Source organism: Drosophila takahashii, chromosome 2R (assembly GCF_030179915.1).
Source record: "Drosophila takahashii strain IR98-3 E-12201 chromosome 2R, DtakHiC1v2, whole genome shotgun sequence".
Taxonomy (NCBI): Eukaryota; Metazoa; Arthropoda; class Insecta; order Diptera; family Drosophilidae; genus Drosophila; species Drosophila takahashii.
This window is the reverse complement of record NC_091679.1, coordinates 31,934,980-31,954,276: the sequence shown is the minus strand read 5'-3', so window position 1 is coordinate 31,954,276 and position 19,297 is coordinate 31,934,980. Positions and strand designations below refer to the sequence as shown.

The following is a 19,297-nucleotide window of genomic DNA, read 5'->3' as shown; positions in this document are numbered from 1 at the left end:
CCACCGAACCACCGATGAGCCGAGCCACCAAGCCACCGGCTTACCCCACCCCCTTTGCCGGGATATTATTGCATTTGCGGCAAATTGCTCGTTTTAGACATGCCAAATTGCATAATGGATATTTGTCTGTGCGATAAATATGCCATGGCTTCCATGCCACGCCCCCCCCCCCCCGGCCGCCCCGCGCCCCCTTTAACCATGCGTGCCCGTGGGCAAAACCAAACAATAATCCACCCGGTGGCCGCTGCGGTGGATGATTACTTTCGCTTTCTGCGAACGCGCTCGCGAATCGTTTTGGTTCGGGATCCCGAGATCTGCACATGCAAATACTTCCTGTTGGGTGAGTTTTGATTTCTGTGAATGTGGACCACACTAAAACTCGGACCAGGTCCAAAAACTGCACATAAAGAAATGGGGTCTAGGATTCGATGATTATTTTGATCTAGATAAAAGTAAGAAATTCTATCGAAAAGGACTAAAAGATTATATCATTTAATAATATGTTGAAATGACGTTTTTGAGATATTTATGATGTTGTTCAGTACCTGACAATCCCTAAAGTTTGTAGGTTGCATTACAAAAATATATTGGTAATGTAAAATACTTTTTGGCGTTCTAAATATTTAATTTCAAAATAACAATTAGAAATATACAATACTTTTATCATACTAAAGCTCTGATAAGCTGAGCTGATAAGCTCTGAATATGTAAGTACTAGTTTTTTCTGTGTAATAGATCTCTGGTACCCAGAGTCGAACAGCTGGCCACTAGAGCCAGCCTCCAATTGAGACTCTGACGCACAGGCCGACTCAATGGTTCACTCAGCACCAACATGATGTAAAACACGCCAAGTGCTCGTCGTTATGCAGATACATATAGCCAAACGAAATAGCTGTCTAATTGGACGGCGGAACATGACCGGCTGTTCAGTCGATCGGTTAAACATGAGTGGACAAATCGTTTTTGATAAAAGCCAGCCAGATTGATATGAGATATCTACCCCATAAATCAATCTAACGCGTTCCAGTGGAGACTGATGAACACTAGAATTTGATTAATATCTGAGTAATTGAATATCAGTTCTAGAGTCTATGAAACTGGAAATTGTTTCCTCTTTTACTGCAAATGCCTGGATGGTAATAAGTTGTTATGGTATTTTGGGAAAATTAACTATTTATTTTAGTAGAGTTGGTAGTCTGTGAAGTGGTTAAGTGATTTATACGCTTGAACTAACACTTAAAAAATGTTAAAGCTTTTGGGATGCTAAGTGAATGGTTATTAAATGGGTAGGCACAGAAAATTGGTAAATTAAAGATTGCGCCTTCAAAGGCGGTAGTTTTATTTGAAAAGATTTGAATGAGAAGTGCAGAGCTAAATTTCTAGCTTTCATAATTTTGAAAAAAAATGTTAAAAAAGTTAAATAAAATGCCAATGATAATGAATGGTGTAAAACAAAAATGGAACACTTTCTTCTTTAAAAACTACAAGATATTTTTATTAGATTGTTTCCTTGGATTTGCATATTGGTGCGACTAAACCAAGATGGATGGATGATTTTGGTACGTGTTATTAGCGGGGGCTTCCTGCTGGCCCACAACTGCCAATCAGTTTTCGGACACAATTTATGCGCCATCGCAGAAATCGTTTACCCAATCGATGCGGATTACATGACACGGCTGGAGGCATGGATTTCCTGCGGACCACACTCCGCTCTGATCGGCAATCGGTTCGACATCGACATCGTATCGTATCTGCCGCCAATATCTTCCAGTTAGACACGACCTGAAACTGAAATTGAAATTTCCACGCAGATATGCTAGAAACGTGGTCGATCCGCGGCCCCATATCATCGATCGGAGCCTCACCCACTTGGCAGGCGGAGTGCGTCCGCCAAAAGCGCCGATCGCCACCGCAAGTCGGGTGAATTTTGATGCCATGCGATTTTGGACTTCGATAGGGTCGAGGGACAAGTGCCAAATCAAATCAAACACTGCACATTCAAGCGATATGAGCGATATGTGGAGCAGCCCCCAAAGCCAAGTATTCACAAGCACAAATTATTGTGCAATGCGTGGAAGTGCCAGTGCCGGGCTTCTATTTTGGCCATTTGGATATGAACTGTTTGGCGAAGCAGACTTGACCTGCTTGGAGGCGGAGCCCCTCGACCGTTTATAATTAGGAATGGTCAAAAACGACCTTTGGTAAGCCAAATAATATTCCTATAGGAAGTACATTTCTAGCGCGAGTGAATTAAAAAAAATATAGTTATGCGTGTCATTCAAAACAATATCAAGTCTACAACTTTAAATACTAATATTTTCTAACAACTTTACTGCACAAAATATTTATTTCGGAATACTAAAGAATACAAATCGAAATAATATTAATGACAGATGAGTTATGAAATTAGCATCTAGGTCTTCTTTCCCAAAGTTTAATAACGGGGTCACGAGTGATTATGGGGGTTTAATTGTTAAGTTATTGTAAATTGCATAAGTTTTATTTATTATTTTATCTCTCATTATTATTTTATCTCTCATTTTATCTCTCATTACATTGTAGTTAATACTTGGAGCTCTTGTTAAGAACCTACATTTTAAACATTAAATAAAGAATATTGAAATTCCGTACCATTTCGAAAACAATTCAAATACGTTTACTTATGACAAACAAAAACAAGAAAGGAAGCTTCGGCAAGCCGAAGCTTATATACCCTTGCAGATCATTCTATTAATTTACAAATCGCAAAAATTTTAAATTTCTTATTATTTCACATTAATTTTTCGATCGTTTCTATCACAGCTATATGATATAGTAGTTCGATCTTTTTAAAATTAAAATCGAAATTCGGAAATATTTCAAAATAGTCATATCCCAGAGTAGAAGGAACTGTAATAAAAACCAACAAAGATATAATTTTTTTCCCATTAATTTCCATTTAATTTTTCGACCGTTCCTATGGCAGCTATATGATATAGTGATCCGATTTAAAAAACAAAAAAACCGAAATTCAGAAATATATAAAAAAAAATGTTCCCATGAGTAGAAGGTAAAATTTCAAAAAACACCGGAGCTAGAATTTTTTTACGTTTTTTTTTTTGATCCTTCCTATGGGAGCTATAAGATATAGTTGTCCGATCCGTTTGGTTCCGACATATTTACGAAAGTTTCATCCCGATAGCTTTAAAACTGAGAGACTAGTTTGCGTAGAAACGGACGGACAGACGGACAGACGGACATGGCTAGATCGACTCGTCTAGTGATGCTGATCAAGAATATATATACTTTATGGGGTCGGAAACGTCTCCTTCACTGCGTTGCAAACTTCTGACTGAAATCATAATACCCTCTGCAAGGGTATAAAGATGGTAAGTAAAAAATAAACAATTCAAATGCGTTTAGTTATGACATACAAAAAAGATGGTAAGTAAAAAATAAACTTGGTCCAAAGTTTTTTTCTAATAAATAAATGTCATAATTATTTAATAAATTTCAAAAGAATTCAAAATTATGCTTAGGAAAATCTATAATCAAATCTATATAAAGTAATTTTAAAAACAATTTGTTAAAAATGTGTTATTTATTTAATGATTTTTTTTTTGTTCATGTTATTTTTAATTTGGCTATTGGGCAATCCCCATTCTCTTGATGACTTGCTTAGGGGCGTAACCTTTGCTGAGACTTAGAATTCCTAGGAGTTCCTGGTATGCAAATTAGCTGCCTAATGAGCTCATCTTGGCCTTCGCGAATCCCATCGGAGTTCGAATCTCCTGCCTCTACTGACGCCAACGCTGACTGCGACTGCTGCGCATGCGCCTGCGCAGACTGCGGCGCAGATTTGTGAAGTCGATGGCGAGGCGCTGATGAAGAACAACCCCGGCCTGAATTAGACGACGCCAGCGAGCATGACAAGGTCGGCACTTAAAGGTGTCGCCAATTATGAGCCTCACCTCCCCACCTCCTTCCCACCGCCCACTGCCCGCTCATCATCATCTTTCGGTTTCCCCATCTTTCGAAAATCTCTTTTTCGAGCGTTTTGTGAAAACTCGCTCGAATTAACGCTTGAGTTAAAACCCCAAATGCACTTGTGGGCAGTGGCAAAGCCGGTGGGTGTCCGTTAAATTTGAATTTCACACCGCTTAGAGCGCTCAGCAATGCGTAAAGAAAACTCTCCAAGCGCCAAACTAAAATTCTCGGATTCTTTGCTTGAGGTGCGGTTCTGATTCGACTGCTCCACTGATTCTTCCCGTCTTCTAGCGAAGAGTTCTCTCTCTAATTGCATCAAAAGAAATACAGAACACATAAACAATAATCACGCAAATGTGTTTTTATTTTAATGTTTGTTCTATGCAGAGTCTATGAACTTTTCAAAGCGCTTTGGCAACAGTAAAGATTTTGGAAAAGCAAACCATACCATTTTCAATAGCTTGACTTTTAAGCTACTTTTTCCGCTCCAAAATGTGCAGCCTTTTGCCATAATCTTTTTATTTCGTTTTTTAAGTATCGCACAAAAATACACAAGTCTAGTTGCTTCAAACAATTATTAAAAGAATGTATGTTTATTTGGGAATAAATTAATTTGCAGTTTAAAAATACTAACGTTTAGAAGAATCTGTACTAATATAGGATTATATGTATTGGTACTTTAGAATTTTATTATGAAAGGGCATCCGAATTTTCATTATAGTCCGGGTACATTTTCCAGTTACAATTTCATTTTAAACAATTTTCGAGAGTCATTGCCAGCGACTGGGGCGGGGAAAATACGACGGACTCCCAAGTAGCTATTCCCCTTCCTCGAAAATCCCCCCTTAGCCACCTATGTCTCAAGTGGGCGCAGCGGGGGCAATGCTAATGATGATAATGATGATGACGATCTGCAGAGCCAAGCTCCAGCGCCTGTTGTTACCCATCCACTCCCCCAAAACACCTTACTCTTGTGTAGAGCTACCATCTAAATAAACAACAACTAAATTACACTTGGGCAAAAAGGGTTTGAGCTATTAAGAGTAATTAGTCAAATCTTCTTGAAATTATATATTTAATTTTAGTTCTTAACCAACTGAAAGAAAAACCTTTAATATAAAGAAGATTAACTCAGAATCTTTAAAGTTAAACTATAGTTTTATACTTTGATTTTGTAATTCATTATAATAATTATAACAATTTTCAGACAAATTTCGGTTAGAATACTTTTTTGCTATATCCAAGATTGCATGTTTCTAAAGCCAAATTTGAACAAAAAGTTTCAAATATAAATGCCAATATATGAAGTTTATGAGCTAAAGAGAGGTCTTATAAAATATATGTATCTTACATTTTGGTCCGAAATTTATCCGAGTGTGGCAACAACAAATTGCCCAGAGAGATGCTTACCTGCCGCTGTCGCTGCCTCTGCCTCTGCCCGCGGCTCTGTCGCAGCACTGTCGCGTCTGCGCCGCTTTCTGCTCTTCCGATGAGTTTCGAACACAACTAAATCAGAATTTTATTCAGTTTCAATTGTTTAGCGAGTGCGGATCGGCGTCGAGTGCGCGAGGCAGCGAAAACAAGTCAAACCAAACGAGACGGGGCCAAAACAAAAAATAAAATAAATGTACATACAAGCCCAAAAGCAGAATCAAATGAAAAACATAAAACAAGAATCTAAAAACTAAAAACGAAAAAAGTAAATTGAAATTAGGTGTGTGTTTTGGGGGCTGCTTTCTTGTCATTAGCCGAAATTGAGGAGATTTGCAAAGTGTCAAAGCGCAACGGAAATGCCGTTATATTCGCTACATTTCCCAGCGTAATTTACCTCGCCCCAAAAACGAAAAGAAGAAAGTCGGCGAAACAATCTAACAATTTTCACCATCAAAAATTATTTCCTTTTTACTCCGAGAAGAATTCTTCGCCCGTCAGCTTTTAATTAATCATCAAGATTCTCAGCTTAATTGTTTTTTGGCAACTATGAAAAAATAAGTTATTATTGCTTTGGGTGCTTTCGGCATTGGGATGACAAATGCTGGATTTACGCATTGATGAGCACTTTGTCATTAGAGTTTTTAATTATCGGGCGACTCCGAAAACTTTTGGTCGAAAGGTCACAGGCACCTGTGCAGTGAACTCTGACGTCATCGCCTGTAAGAAGGCTCCGTACCGCTTGGTTGGCCAGGTTATTGACTCTCGCCCTCCCTCTCCCCCGTGAAGTTACAGCCTAGACCCATCATAATTATGTGGATTCGGCCTCTTCCGCAAACGCAGAATCTTTGGTCTTCAGTCGCTTCTTGCCGGCGAACCCATAAATAAAGCCGATCTTGGCTCATTTTTAACGATCTGCATATTTTGGCAACATAATTAACGGTGAAAAGAATGTGAAAAGTAGCGAATCGTAACGCGAAAGCCAGAAACGCAAAACGACTAAAAACGAAAAAGAAAAAAAGAAAGAAACACGCGACTGCAAAGAAAGGCGGAAGAAAGAAGCAGAAGGTTTCTACGCGCCTCGAGCGAATCTCCAGCGCTCAGTTCAAAATCTCGCGTCCATCCCATCGGTGCCTCGAGCAAATCTTCTGGCCAAAAGCCCGAGTGAAACTGCCGATAATGCAAAAGGGGAAGTGCCAAAAAAAGCGAGTTAAGTGAGAGCAAATCTAAAAGAAAGCATCATCATATCGGATAGCGCCGCTGGGGTCTCCATTTAATCGGGCCCAATGATCGCGATTAGCGATAATTCGCTCCGGCAGCGATTAATGCGCGTGCAGGTAGCATTTCTCCTCATCGGTCTTTGGGATGCCACCGGGGCTCTGACAGTCGACAATCAATTGGTATCCGCGCGAAATGGTAAGTGAATTATTGGCAAACTCTGAAGTCCAAGTAGTGACGAATCGCCCTGAGAGTATGCAAGGGAGGGGATACACTCAGAAAAAAATAAGTTTCCCCGATTCCAAAAGAAGAGTGGGATTCAATTTGAAGTTCTCCAAACTAAGATGAAGGATTGGATTGCGAGACTATTTTCATCTTTATTTCAAGATCATTTAAACTTAATATTTGATTTCTTGATTTAATGTGAAGACGAATCCTAAAATCGTACGTTATCGTTGGTCTCTTTAAATTCTAAATTCTAGTTGAAATTATAACTCTTGAGATTTGAAAAATAATTCCCCAGAAAATACAAGAGAATCTTTAGTTATCTTTAGCAATATTAAATTTACCTGTTACCTAAATATCACTTTTGCGTTTCTAATTAATTTGATTTTATCATTTCATTTATTAGTTGTGTACCATTTAATTTGTCACCTGTGTAGGATTTTAATATACAATGCAGACATTAATAAATACCATTTAAGCTAATATATTCACACAATTGGTCGTTACAACCTGCTTAATGTCTTTTTGAGAACTGGCTTTTAACGATCATTGTGCGCCTGGGAAAATTCTTACAATATGGCTAGTTAAAGAATAACCTGTGTTACTGACCCATTCTGGAAAGAAGGAATGTAATATATTTAATTACATAATTTAGGTAGTAAAAAATAAGAAGGAATATTTTAAAATATTACTTACAATTTTACAACCTGCTTCATACGCGAGGTTTGGGTTCTTCCCTTCAGAACAAATTTCAAGTTAAAGTACTAACTAAAAGTCAACTAATTGTCATTACCTAGGAACTATTTATATATTCTAAATGAGATAATTTCTTGGAAATATCACGCCGATCTAATAACCATAGGCTGGGGGCCAATCCATCAAGCATGTCAGACCACAGACACCGCGGAGCAATGTGCTTTGTTTGCGATTTGACCTTTTTGAATTATTCATGCACTGACAAAAATTCTATGGGTCACCCACCCACTGGGCCCCGCCAGCACGCAAAGTTAATAAAATTCAAATTCAAATCCAAATGGAGAACAAAGCCGGCGAACAATCGAAAAAAGAGACAATTGCAGAGTCAATAAAACTAACCTACCGTAGAGTGGACGAAGTGGAGCAGCAGCTGTGGCCTTGAAAGTGCAAGTGGGGTGACGCAATTGTTCAAAAGGAGTGAGGGGGGTGATTGGGGGGCATTGCCTAACTACCAGCTGAACCTTTTGCAATTTCGATCTCACATTTAACTTGCGTCTTGCAATCGACAGACTGCTTCGAGCGGCTTGCACTGGAGGCGATGCTGCCATTTGAGAAGACCTTCCGCACCGAAGACACCAACTCGCTGAGAATGTGCAAGGAGAAGTGCCTGCAGGCGGGCGAGAAGTGTCAGGCCATGTCGTTCGGGTGAGTCGTCTTCCACCTGTCACCCCTTGATTGCCCAATTTCCATTTTATATAGTAAAGTATATGTATGTATCTTGTGCAGAGTTCATCGACGCGGAAACGGCACTTGTCAGTTGTCATCGGAGCAATTCGGCTCGGCGAGCGGCGGGCGTCCGGGGGGCGTGATTTTCGATCCCGACTTTGATCTGTACACGCGCAAAACAAACTGCTTCGACTTGAGCGACAACTCGATTGCCCCCGGTCCGCTGCCTGTGCCCGGACCCAGTCCCATATCGACGGGGCCGACGCCTCTGGATCTGCCGAACAGGCCGTTGGATGTGGGCAATACGCCCGTGCTGGTGGTGAACCCAACGCCCCACACTCACGCTGGTGGTGGTGGACCACCACCTCCTTTGGGTCCCGGATCCTCGCTACCACCACCGCCTCCAGGAGTTGGCGATCGCCTGTACTTCTCGCACGATCTGTATCCGCTGTACAAGTACCCCACGCTCTACGAGAACAACTATCCGTCGCCCAACGAGGAGGCCTATATTCCCGGCGGCTATGCAGCCAATGCCCCCGAGGTGGACGAGCGATATCGACCGCACTATGGACCCATTGAGCCGGCGGAGGATGAAGGCCTTAGGCCCACGGCACACAGCCCACCGAGACCCATCTTTGGATTGGGCTACGGAAATGGTTACAGCTACGGTTCCCCCGAGAGATACACACCACCGACGGTGAGGCCATCGAGTGGTTCTTCGGAGGAGCGTCCCAGCTATGCGGCCAGGCCACCACGTCCCACCGCCGATCGTCCGGACTATCCACCTGGTCCTCCGCCTCGTCCAACTGCTGATCGTCCGGAGTATTCCCCGCGCCCTACAGCCGATCGTCCGGAGTATCCACCTCGTCCCTACGACAGCTCCACACCCTCCTCCTATGGACCACGCCCTAGTCCCAGCTACGATCCCCATCGAGAGCCCCGACCGGACTACACCAATCGACCTGATCCGCCAGCAATGTCGCCGCACGATGGTTACGGAATGAACGGACCTTCGGCACGTCCACCTCCTCCTTACGAGGGACCACCGCCACGAGATGAATACATCCGGAGGAACGGCAGCGCCATGAGACCCGGAGACGGATACGGAGGTTACGACGATGACAAGACCATTGCCACGTACTTCAATCCAGATGACTTCATGCAAGGAAATAACAGTAAGTACTGAGCGGATGATAATATAAGATATCATATAACATAGATGGCATATGATTGAGGTACTGTGGATAAATAACCAATGTTAAATTAGCAGTGGATTGCTTTTTAATTAAAAACATGTTATGTTCAAATTATGTGGTTGAATAAGCATATTCTCTTGATTGTTAATATCTATAATGTCTATATTTGTATAAATGTGGAGACTGACCTTTAAAATTCGAATCAACTTTTAGATTTAGTGATTATTATTATTATTTATAATGTATGTAATTGAATAGGTAAACAGCTTTAGATAAATAAGGGATATATGGGCTTAACATATTACGGAAAATTTAATTTAAATTCTTTTACTTTGTCCTTTAGGATGTGTTTATAAATGAGTACCTTCATACTTTCTTCTCCTTTTCTTCCTTCTAATATTTTTGTTAATAATGATTTAGGTGAAATACTAATACAATGATGTCTATGACCAGCCAATTATATTAATCCGCCTACCATTTTGACGATTTTTATATTTTTCATGATTTAATTATCTTAAGAAAAATGTACATTAAAATTTTAAAAATTATATCATGTTATTTCAGAACGTCCAATGCCTGGCGATAGAGATCGGGACAGGGATCGCGACCATATGGGTTATCCCATGGACGAACTTAAGGGTGAGTAAATCTGCGGTGATCCTTTTCCTTGTTTCCCTACCTTCAACTAATTATGGATTCGCTCTATACCCGAAGCTAACTACTTAATCCTATAGACGGGCAATTGTGTCTATAACCCTTATAAAGAGACAATGACACGGGTCACTTGAGAGGTGCAACAACAATAAAACAACTAAAATTTAGAATTAACTTGGCGCACAACTAAAACTCATTAGCTTTCGGGGTCCACGCCGAACGACTGGTCAAGTGACAGATGACAGACCCCCGATTGACCCACATTCCCTGGCTTTTATTTGCGTAACAAAACTAAACCCATTAGCCTGGCATAATGCTCATCGGATCGGGGGTCTGGGGGATCTGGGGGTGAGTGGGCGGTTGCAGTAAACATCGGAATTATTCACAATCGCATAATATACACAACGGAGCCAAAAGCTCCACTAACTAACCCACCCACAAAACGGTATAATAAATAATGCTGTGGCCAAAGTTTTGATAAATGGCAAGCGCAGTAAAACGAAAATGCAAAAATTGGGGTCACCCACATGGGATATTTAGCTTTTTCGGTTCGCTTAGATCATTTTGAAGGCAAATTAGTACAAATGGTTATTTGAAGTTCTTTAATTGATATAAGGTAATCAATGCAACTCCATGAAATCAACAATAAATATATAGTTATTTTTAGTTCTGCTAAAAAGAATTCTGGAATACTTGGAAAGATCTTTTCAAATTGTACCTACCCTACCGCAAAAGTTTTTTATTGTATCTACTTTTGCAATACTCCTTGAAATTGAAAATGGTATCATGTTAATTACATAATTTCTGCAAAGGTAATCCCTCCAAAATGAATTCCCCCAATTGTTTTCCGGTCTCTTCAGTTAACATGATCTCATTGCTTTACAGAAGAAATTGAGTTGTCAAGTGCAGAAGATTTATGACATTTCTGAAACTACCAAGCCAGATCATCAAAGAACGATTTGTGTTTTGATTTCGACGCGACTTCCTTTCGGGTTTTCCAAGTGTGACGGATTGGAGTACATGAACCCAGCGGGTGGCGGTGACATAAGCCTACTGAATACACCATATACCATATGCTACATGCCAAATGCCAAGAGAATCCAAGTTCAAATGCCAAACTTGATGACGTTGGCGCAATTAATTGTGTTTCTGAGGTGGCGTGTTCGCTAGTTAGTTAGCTTGCTTTTATTTGGCGTGGGACAGATCGTAATTTACACTTGGAGATTGGGCTACACAGTTCGCTGGGAGGCGGAAGCGATCTTCGCTACATGTATCTCCAGTTTTTGGCGGTTCTATGGGGTTGTGCAAGATCGGAATAGAACAGAACAGAACGGAGTGGAACTGCACTCAGCATGCACACTCCTCTGGCAGTCATTGTATGCAAATGCGAACACGAAGCCGGTGCACAAAAACCACCCACATTTGCGGTTCGAGTTTTTAGCACCACCACGGTGGTGCACCGCCTGACAGCAGTGACATTGATTCAGAAACGGAAATGCACTCGAGTCGGCTGCTTTGGGTGGCTGAGGAGGGGTGATATGATCGATGGACTCATATCTGTGGTCAGGCTTGATTGGGAAATGCAATAAGACCCCGAGAAATTGAGCATAATTCAGAGATGCCTTGGCCATAACAAAAGACTTAGGCAAGGAACTTGGATGTGCATGGAAATCATTATCCTTCAGAACTGAATAATTTTAAATTCGTAGGGCTAAAATGTGTAGTAAAAGATTCAATTTATTTGAGACATTTGGCAAATCCCAAAAACTTAAAACTTTTAAAACCACATGTTAAATTTAAAGGTGGTTTTAAACTCTGAATTTCCATACTTTAATTTTAACATTCGTATTAATTAATATTATTATTCTAAAGAATTATAATAATTCTTGAGTTGACGTATTTTTACAGGCAGGTCCAACAAACTTTAACCTAAAACTTTTACAAAATATCACTATGAACAGTACTTCTTAGTTTAAGCTAAAGAGTTAATATTATAGTAAGAAACACTTGCAACAGAGTCAGTCAAACACCTCGTAATAACCCATAATAGTGCAAAATATAGTCCATCCTTGAGCCAAAAACAATTTAATAACAAACATAGTCGGTCATAATTCCACTCTACTAGCCTATGATTTATTGGGCTATGATCAGGCGTGTAACTGTTTCGGTTTTAACTTTTCCTAGTACCTCATTAAGACCGCTCTTATTGAAACGAAATAATAAGCATCATATCAGGTTGCGGCATCCTTGAGCGAGGTCTGTTAACGGTTGGCTGCTCCCATCAGCATCGCATCTCGCAGCGATCTTTACCCTCGTATTTTCATCTGAATCATCGGCGAAGATAGCCATCTTCCACCGAAAAACAGAAAAAAACACCCACTGAAAATGCTCATTATACCGGAGATCCAAGGCTTCAGGGCAAAGCGAAGTGCTCTCCGCGTGGCGTCGGAAAAAAGAATCCACTGAAAATGGGAGTACCTACACGTAGTTTTCATATTTTCTGAGCGTCAGAGCGAAAAGCTCCCGGCTCAGAAGCGTAGAAGCGAAAAGCTCGAATATCGCGCGCGATTTTCTAATGCCGTATAAAACCGCAAGCTTGACCACAGCCGCTGTTCATTCGCGATTAGAATCGCCAGCGCCGCGCGTCGAACAAAATTGCCCGGAAATCGTGTTCGCGTCTGCGTGTCCTGTGTGCGAGCGGGATGGCCAGCTGGCCCATTGTTTCGATCGCTTGACATTGCACAGAAATTAATTAGCCCAGAACGTAGATTTAGCCATTACGTAATCACACCAAAATCACCGCTTTGGTATAATAAACTCCCAAAAAAAAAATAAAAGAATACAAATTAAAATGAGGAGTATCTGTGGACTTTTGCCAGTGCTTCTGCTTTTGTGTCGCGTCTACGACAGCGGATCGAAGTTCGTTAGTCCTACGCGACATACCGATCTCAGCAGCACCATTATCATAGTGGAGGATGCCAAAGGTATGGGGGCTTTTCTCACAGGTTGTTGTAGGTCATTCCACTTGGGGCTTTAAAACTCTCGACCGAATTTCGGAGTGCGTATTAAAGTAATTTGCATAATTTCCAACGTTCTGCGTGAAAAACACTCTGTCTTGGCTGGCAATTTTCCCGGAGATAATCTTCGGTGGAGTACACGGCACCCAACATGACTCGAACATAATTTACTCAAAACGCCAGCGGATGTGCCGCAAAAACACAGCAGCGAGAAACACTTCGACCCGTAACAGAAACAGAAACCAAGTTGGACATAAATGCACTTGGCCAAAAACATTTGCCTTCTCTTTTTTGATTTTATAATTAAAGTTCTGGGTGAAAAGTTCGAAAGTCAAATGGAGGAGATCATCTTCAAGTTGTCAAGCAACTATTATACGATTTTAAATGATCTTATTCTCAGGATGATTGACTCTTACTTTCATTTCAATTATCCCAGACGTTGGGTTTATTATTTTTTGACACTGATATAATGTTTATTTAAATACAAAGGAAACAGCCAAATGAGCTTTGTCACCTAAGTTGATAATAATTCTATTGCTATTCTTTTTTGGTAAATGATATTATTTTTATTTGAATTTAAACTTAAATTCAACTAAAATTAAATATTCTTGTAATTGCCTTTAATAGCTAAACCATTTAAAACTATTATTTATATGATTGAGATATTAGTTTCTCAAGTATTTCAGTAGCAAATACCTAGTGTTTTTCAAAGTGCAGACACCCATGAAGTAACCCAGCCCCGATCTTGGGTTCTGTCCTCGCTTCACTGCCCCCGAACGTTGAATGTTTGATATTTTTCCGCCTTCTCTTTTTGCCGCCCCCAATTGCGTAAGACGCAGCATCTGCAACTGGCACTGCAACACCCACTTGATCTCCTTTTCAGCCTGCTTCCGGCGTGTCCTGGCCGGGAAGAGGATAGCGCCCCACTTTGTGCGCCGCTCGATATCCTGCGAGCGCGTGGAGGAGTGCATGCGGGAGTGCGGCCGGGAGCGGCGCTTCATGTGCGAGGGCTTCAACTACCGGCTTGATCCCTCGGGTCATGGCCAGGGCGACTGCGAGCTGGTCGAGATGCCGCTGGCCCAGATGGACCTCTACTCCAGTCCGGATAGACGGGACGCCAACCTGCTGCGGCATCCCGACTACGACTACTACGAGAGGGATCGCAATGCACCGAGCAGCTGTCGGCGCAGCGCTTGCCAGGATTGCTCCAAGGGTCCGGTGAGCAGCCAGCCCGTCTACTTCAAGCCCAGTGGAGGTGGATACGGAGATCGGGACAGGGACAGGGATCACTATCGTCCGCCGAGCAGCACGGCCGTGGATCACTATCGCGGTCCATCGGGTCCTCCATCCAGCGGCTCCTACGAACACCGACCGCCCTTCTCCTCAGAGTTCCATGGATCGCATGGTTCGCATAGCTCGCACAGCTCGTCCTCCTCCTCCTCGGCATCCTCCTACGAGTTCTCCTCGCACGGATCGGGCTCCAGTTCGGGCTCCAGTTCCGGTTACTTTGGCCACACCCCGCCCAGCAGTTATGGCGGCGATCATCCCTACGTGGATCGCCACGATCCGCCGCACTATCGTCCTGGCAGACCGGATCGCTGGGAAACGTTGCCGAGTAGCTCGGGATACGATAGCTCCGCGTACAGACCACCACGTCCGGAAACGGATCGCATTGACAAGTACCGACCACCATATCGTCCAGGTTCCGATTACTCTCCCTACCGACCGCCCAGTCGTCCGGCCAACAACTACCTCGATCGCGATGGCGCAGGACCTCCAGGTCCTCCGGGCTCCTACAAGAAGCCCAACAAGTTCGTGCCCTATCTAATTGGTGGCGAGGACAACTGGGGTCACTACGGCGGCAGTTATGGCGGAAGCAGCAAGCACTCCTCCTCGTCGTCCTCTTCGTACTGGGGTCTCACCGAGTCGCAGAGGCGCAAGGACCAGCAGGACTTCAACTACTTCCAGCTGGGGGCTCCACACCGCCAGTCCAACTCGGTGCTCAGTTATCCGGGCTCTGGTTACGAGGATGATTACCCAAGGCGGCGCAACGATTACCGACAGCAGTGGACACGAAGGCCGGGACAAGACGGTGAGTGATTCATTGAGTCCTTGAAGTCTAGAAAATCGAAGTGATTTTAAATACTATATATGTGATCCATTTTTACTCTAAACTTAGTTAAGAGTAATAAGTTGTTAGGATCTTTAAAGGTTAAATCACGCCCGTTTTCTTGTCCGTTTGTTAAACTAAAAGTAGGTTTAAGTCCGTAATTTCATTACGTATTCTAGAGTTTGAAACGACTTTTTAAATAATTTATGAAATATAATAGTATAATTTTAGTTGGATTATTTTTGTAAATAAATTAATAATTTAAAGTTGTTAATTTTATTAATGTCTTCCGGACTTATTTTATTTTTTGAAATACAATTTTTAAAATTCCTAATTTTAATGTTAAACAATAAATGATTTTTAAAATTCCTAATTTTAATGTTAAACAATAAATGATTTCTATGTATTTTAGAGTTTGAAGCTACGTTAAGTTTAGCATGCGGACGACGTGCTGATTTTTATTAAAATATAATAAATTAAATATTACAGTAGGTACATTTTTAGTAAAATTATTTTTGTAAACAAATTAATAATTTAAAATTCTTAATTTTAAGTTCAAGTTTTTCTGTATTATTTCACTTTTTGAAATACAATTTTTAATATTCCTAATTGTATTATTAAACATTAAATGATTTCTATGTTCTATATTCGTGTATAAATAAATTTAAAGTAACTATTTTCTAATCGATACCCACAGAATGCTCGGCAAAAACCAGCGAGGGATTCCGGCTGCACAAGACGGCCGTGAAGCACGCCTACAACGTGCCCACCTTGACGGAGTGCGAGCGCCTGTGCTCCGACCAGCGACCCAGCTTCATCTGCCACACGTACAGCTACCGGTACAACCAGGCGGGCAGGGACAACTGCATGCTCTGCGACCGGCCCATTAACATGCTCGACTACTACGTGGACATCGAGCCGGATCGGGACTACGACATCTACTCCATGGCGGACGACATGGACGTGTGCCGGCAGCCGCCACCTCGGCGACATGATACCGCTGGTCCCGGTCCCAGCACTGCCCTCTCGGATCCTAGAAATGCCCGTAAGTTTGGATTAATATAACTATCATTTCTCGTTGCTTAATTGTACGTACTACTATAAACTAGTAATAAATAGTTAAGGGTATTCGCCTTGAATTTTATAAATTTGGGTAAATGGTGTTTATTGTCATGTACAAAACAATTGATTTTCTGTAGTAAGTTTACTTTATTTTTACAAAGTTTTCTTTAGGGGTAGAAAATTTGTCTAGAATTCAGGGGAATAATTATTTAATAAAAATATTAATATTAAAATATTATTAATTATTACATAAATATTCTTACCAGAAAACTGCGTATGATAGAGATGTTTTTTGATTTCCATGGATATGGATATGGATATGTTATTTATTTATTTTATTTAATAATTGATTTTCTTCTTCTTAACTTAAATCCCCTTTTCCAGAGTGCTTCTTCCGCGCAATCGATGCCACGCGCTTCTTTAAATCGATTGTGCGCGACTCGCTGACCGTGCGATCTGTGGGCGAATGCGAGATGGAGTGCATCCGCTCCACAAAGTTCACCTGCCGGGCCTTTGCCTTCCGTTACGGGCAGCAGCGACACGCGGGAGTCATCGACAACTGCCAGCTGAGCGATTGGCCGGTGAGGGACATGGACAAGGAGCGGCATCTCATCCTGGACGCAGCCTTCGACATTTTCGAGCGAGCGAGCTACGGCCATGGATGCGAAATTCAGCCGATTGTGGATGAAAAACACAAGAAACGTGGGTTCTTTAGGATTTGGTTTGCTCTCTAAGGAGTAATAAAACGTATTTTCTTAGTTTGCTATTTGGGTTATGGATCGCCGGCTAGACTGCTGCCTCCGGCCATCAAGAAGGTGATTTCAGTGCCCTCGGAGATGGCCTGCAAGAAGGAGTGCATCCGCTTCAGGGAGACGACGCCCTTCAAATGCTTTGCCTTCAGCTATGGGTGAGTTGTAAGAACTACCAAGAAATATATCTCAAATTCCTTTTCGTATACCAGTTCCCACGCAAGCTCCTTCAACTGCGAACTTTCCGATCTGGATCAGACGGAACTGAAGCAGGATGTGCACTATGCACACACCAAGGATCGCGACTTCTGGCTCTTCGCCTGGAATCCCTTCGACTGGACCTGCCGCGATAAGGTCAACACGATTGGAGGATCGCGGGTCAATAACGACAGGCGCATGGACATCTTCCGGGAACCGGGTAAACTCAACCTACTAACCTGTTGCTCCTCGTTCCAAGTGTAAATAACCTGTTCCGACTGCTCATCCCGGGCAGCGGATTAGCATTAGTTGTGTATTACTAGCATTAGAATTTGTGTAAATTAGTTTGTAGCGGAGAATGTTGTGTAAATAACGTTTACTAGCATGTACAGCGGCCCCGGTACCAGAATAACCGAAAGACGAATCCCCCCAAAAAAAACCTCTACTAACCGATCGTTTGCATGCCACCGTTTTCGAACTCGATCCTGACTTCCACACCCCGAAATCCCGTGCTCTTGACCTCACTAAACCCGCTTCTTGTCCGCTAAAGGCGACGTGGCCTGGCGCCACTACACCGTGTCCGGAAATCCCTGCCGAAGGAGCAGCCCCTGCGCCAAGAACCTGATCACGGGCTTCTACTCCTGCGAGACGGATGCCTCCGAGGTTGGCTCCTGGGACTACTGCTGCAAGGAGGACCACCCGTGCGGCTACAGCAAGGGCTTCGATTATCCCTGGTAAGTAAGAGAAAGGTTAAAATTTTTAAAAATATGGTTTTTAAAACTAGCATGGTATTATTCATACCTTTATTTGTATCAGCCAAGTACCTAACATGTATTTAAATGAATTCAATGAGGTTCATAATTTAGAATGCCAAAAATATGATATTTTATTGTTTTATCTTAAGTAGCATCTTTTTAAAAAAATCGTTAAATTAATGAACTTTTTTATACCCATGCAGTAAATTAAAATTTTGGTCAGAAGTTGATATATTCTTAAATAGGATCACTTTATTTTGAAGAGAAAAATTAAATGTGTAAACGAATTGAGTAAATCACACTGCGAATGAGTAATACATTTTAAAACATAAAATGAAGGCTGTCAAATCCAAACTAATGATGTTTTAATTTTCTGAATAAGAAATACATTGCTAAAACTTTTCAAATTTTTAAAATCATGGTATTATTTATATACTAGCAAATAGAGATTGAAATCAACCTAAAAAGAATGAGAAAGAATAAGATCCATTAATTTGATTACCTTATTTTCCAGGTGCTTCGTTGGCGACGAGTCGGACCAGTGGCGCAAGTGCAGCGATCGGTACTTCCCCGGAAAGAACGGCACCCAGCCGACGCACTCCCACCTGGGATTGCCCAGTGCCAAGGAGAAACAGAAGCATCCACTTCCTCATCCGCATCATTCCCAGCCGGCGACGGCGGCCAGCAGCGAATACAGCCAGCATCCACCTCGACCGGGGGGATTGCAGAGCCTGAGTGACTTTGCCGCCGCCCGTCTGTGGCCCGTGACCTACCTGTACAGTGAGGGCCCGCCCAATGCCACCGAGTTCAGCAACTTTGTCGACTGCAACAAGGAGTCGTGCTAGTGGTGCGCTAATCTAGATTATGAGTAGCTGATTAAGAAATACTTGTGTACAATAGAACCCCCCAAAGCCCAGTTGCCCCGAATACCAGGCAGATCTACTCGGACGTGGACGTTGTCGTTGTGATCATCATTGAGATTGGATACCATTGTCGTCAGAATCAAGCAAAACCAATTAACTTATTAACTTAACTCCCCTGAATGTTGAATGCAACCTTAATGACAGCTTGCGTGCAGGCATTCTTTGTACCTATAAGCTGAATTGTATGTATTATTAATAAAATTAGTTTTAACGATAAAAAAATGTCTACTTCGTGTTTTTCTTGGGTCAATTATTTCTTATTAAGTGGGAGATTTTAAAAGGAAGAAAAGGCAAACTTAATATTTCATATATTAAGAGAGAGAGAGTAAACAGTTAGGGTGTTCAATTGCGTTGCAAACTTTGTAAAGTGT

General features: G+C 41.9%; 1 protein-coding gene across 2 annotated transcripts; it reads left to right on the top strand.

Annotated features, from left to right (window-relative positions):
- The first annotated feature begins 5,510 nt into the window (after nt 1-5,510).
- Nucleotides 5,511-19,095, top strand: LOC108062567 (uncharacterized). 2 transcript variants are annotated; one of them, XM_017149293.3, is made up of 11 exons: nt 5,511-6,813; nt 8,106-8,241; nt 8,323-9,437; nt 10,023-10,097; nt 14,013-15,221; nt 15,937-16,284; nt 16,686-17,003; nt 17,061-17,208; nt 17,263-17,468; nt 17,799-17,982; nt 18,518-19,095. In XM_017149293.3, exons 1-11 carry the CDS (start codon nt 6,684-6,686, stop codon nt 18,846-18,848), a joined length of 4,200 nt encoding a protein of 1,399 aa, XP_017004782.2. In that variant the 5' UTR covers nt 5,511-6,683; the 3' UTR covers nt 18,849-19,095. The 2 variants fall into 2 exon arrangements, with proteins under 2 accessions (XP_017004782.2, XP_070069579.1); XM_070213478.1 differs by lacking the exons at nt 5,511-6,813; nt 8,106-8,241; nt 8,323-9,437; nt 10,023-10,097 and adding an exon at nt 12,742-13,096 and having other exon boundaries at nt 18,518-19,094.
- Nucleotides 19,096-19,297: the final 202 nt, after the last annotated feature.

Coding starts and splice junctions, on each gene's coding strand:
- LOC108062567 (XM_017149293.3), top strand. CDS start 6,684: ATGATCGCGATTAGCGATAATTCGCTCCGGCAGCGATTAATGCGCGTG. Junction 9,438..10,022: donor CTTCATGCAAGGAAATAACA/GTAAGTACTGAG, acceptor ATGTTATTTCAG/AACGTCCAATGCCTGGCGAT. Junction 17,983..18,517: donor AAGGGCTTCGATTATCCCTG/GTAAGTAAGAGA, acceptor CTTATTTTCCAG/GTGCTTCGTTGGCGACGAGT.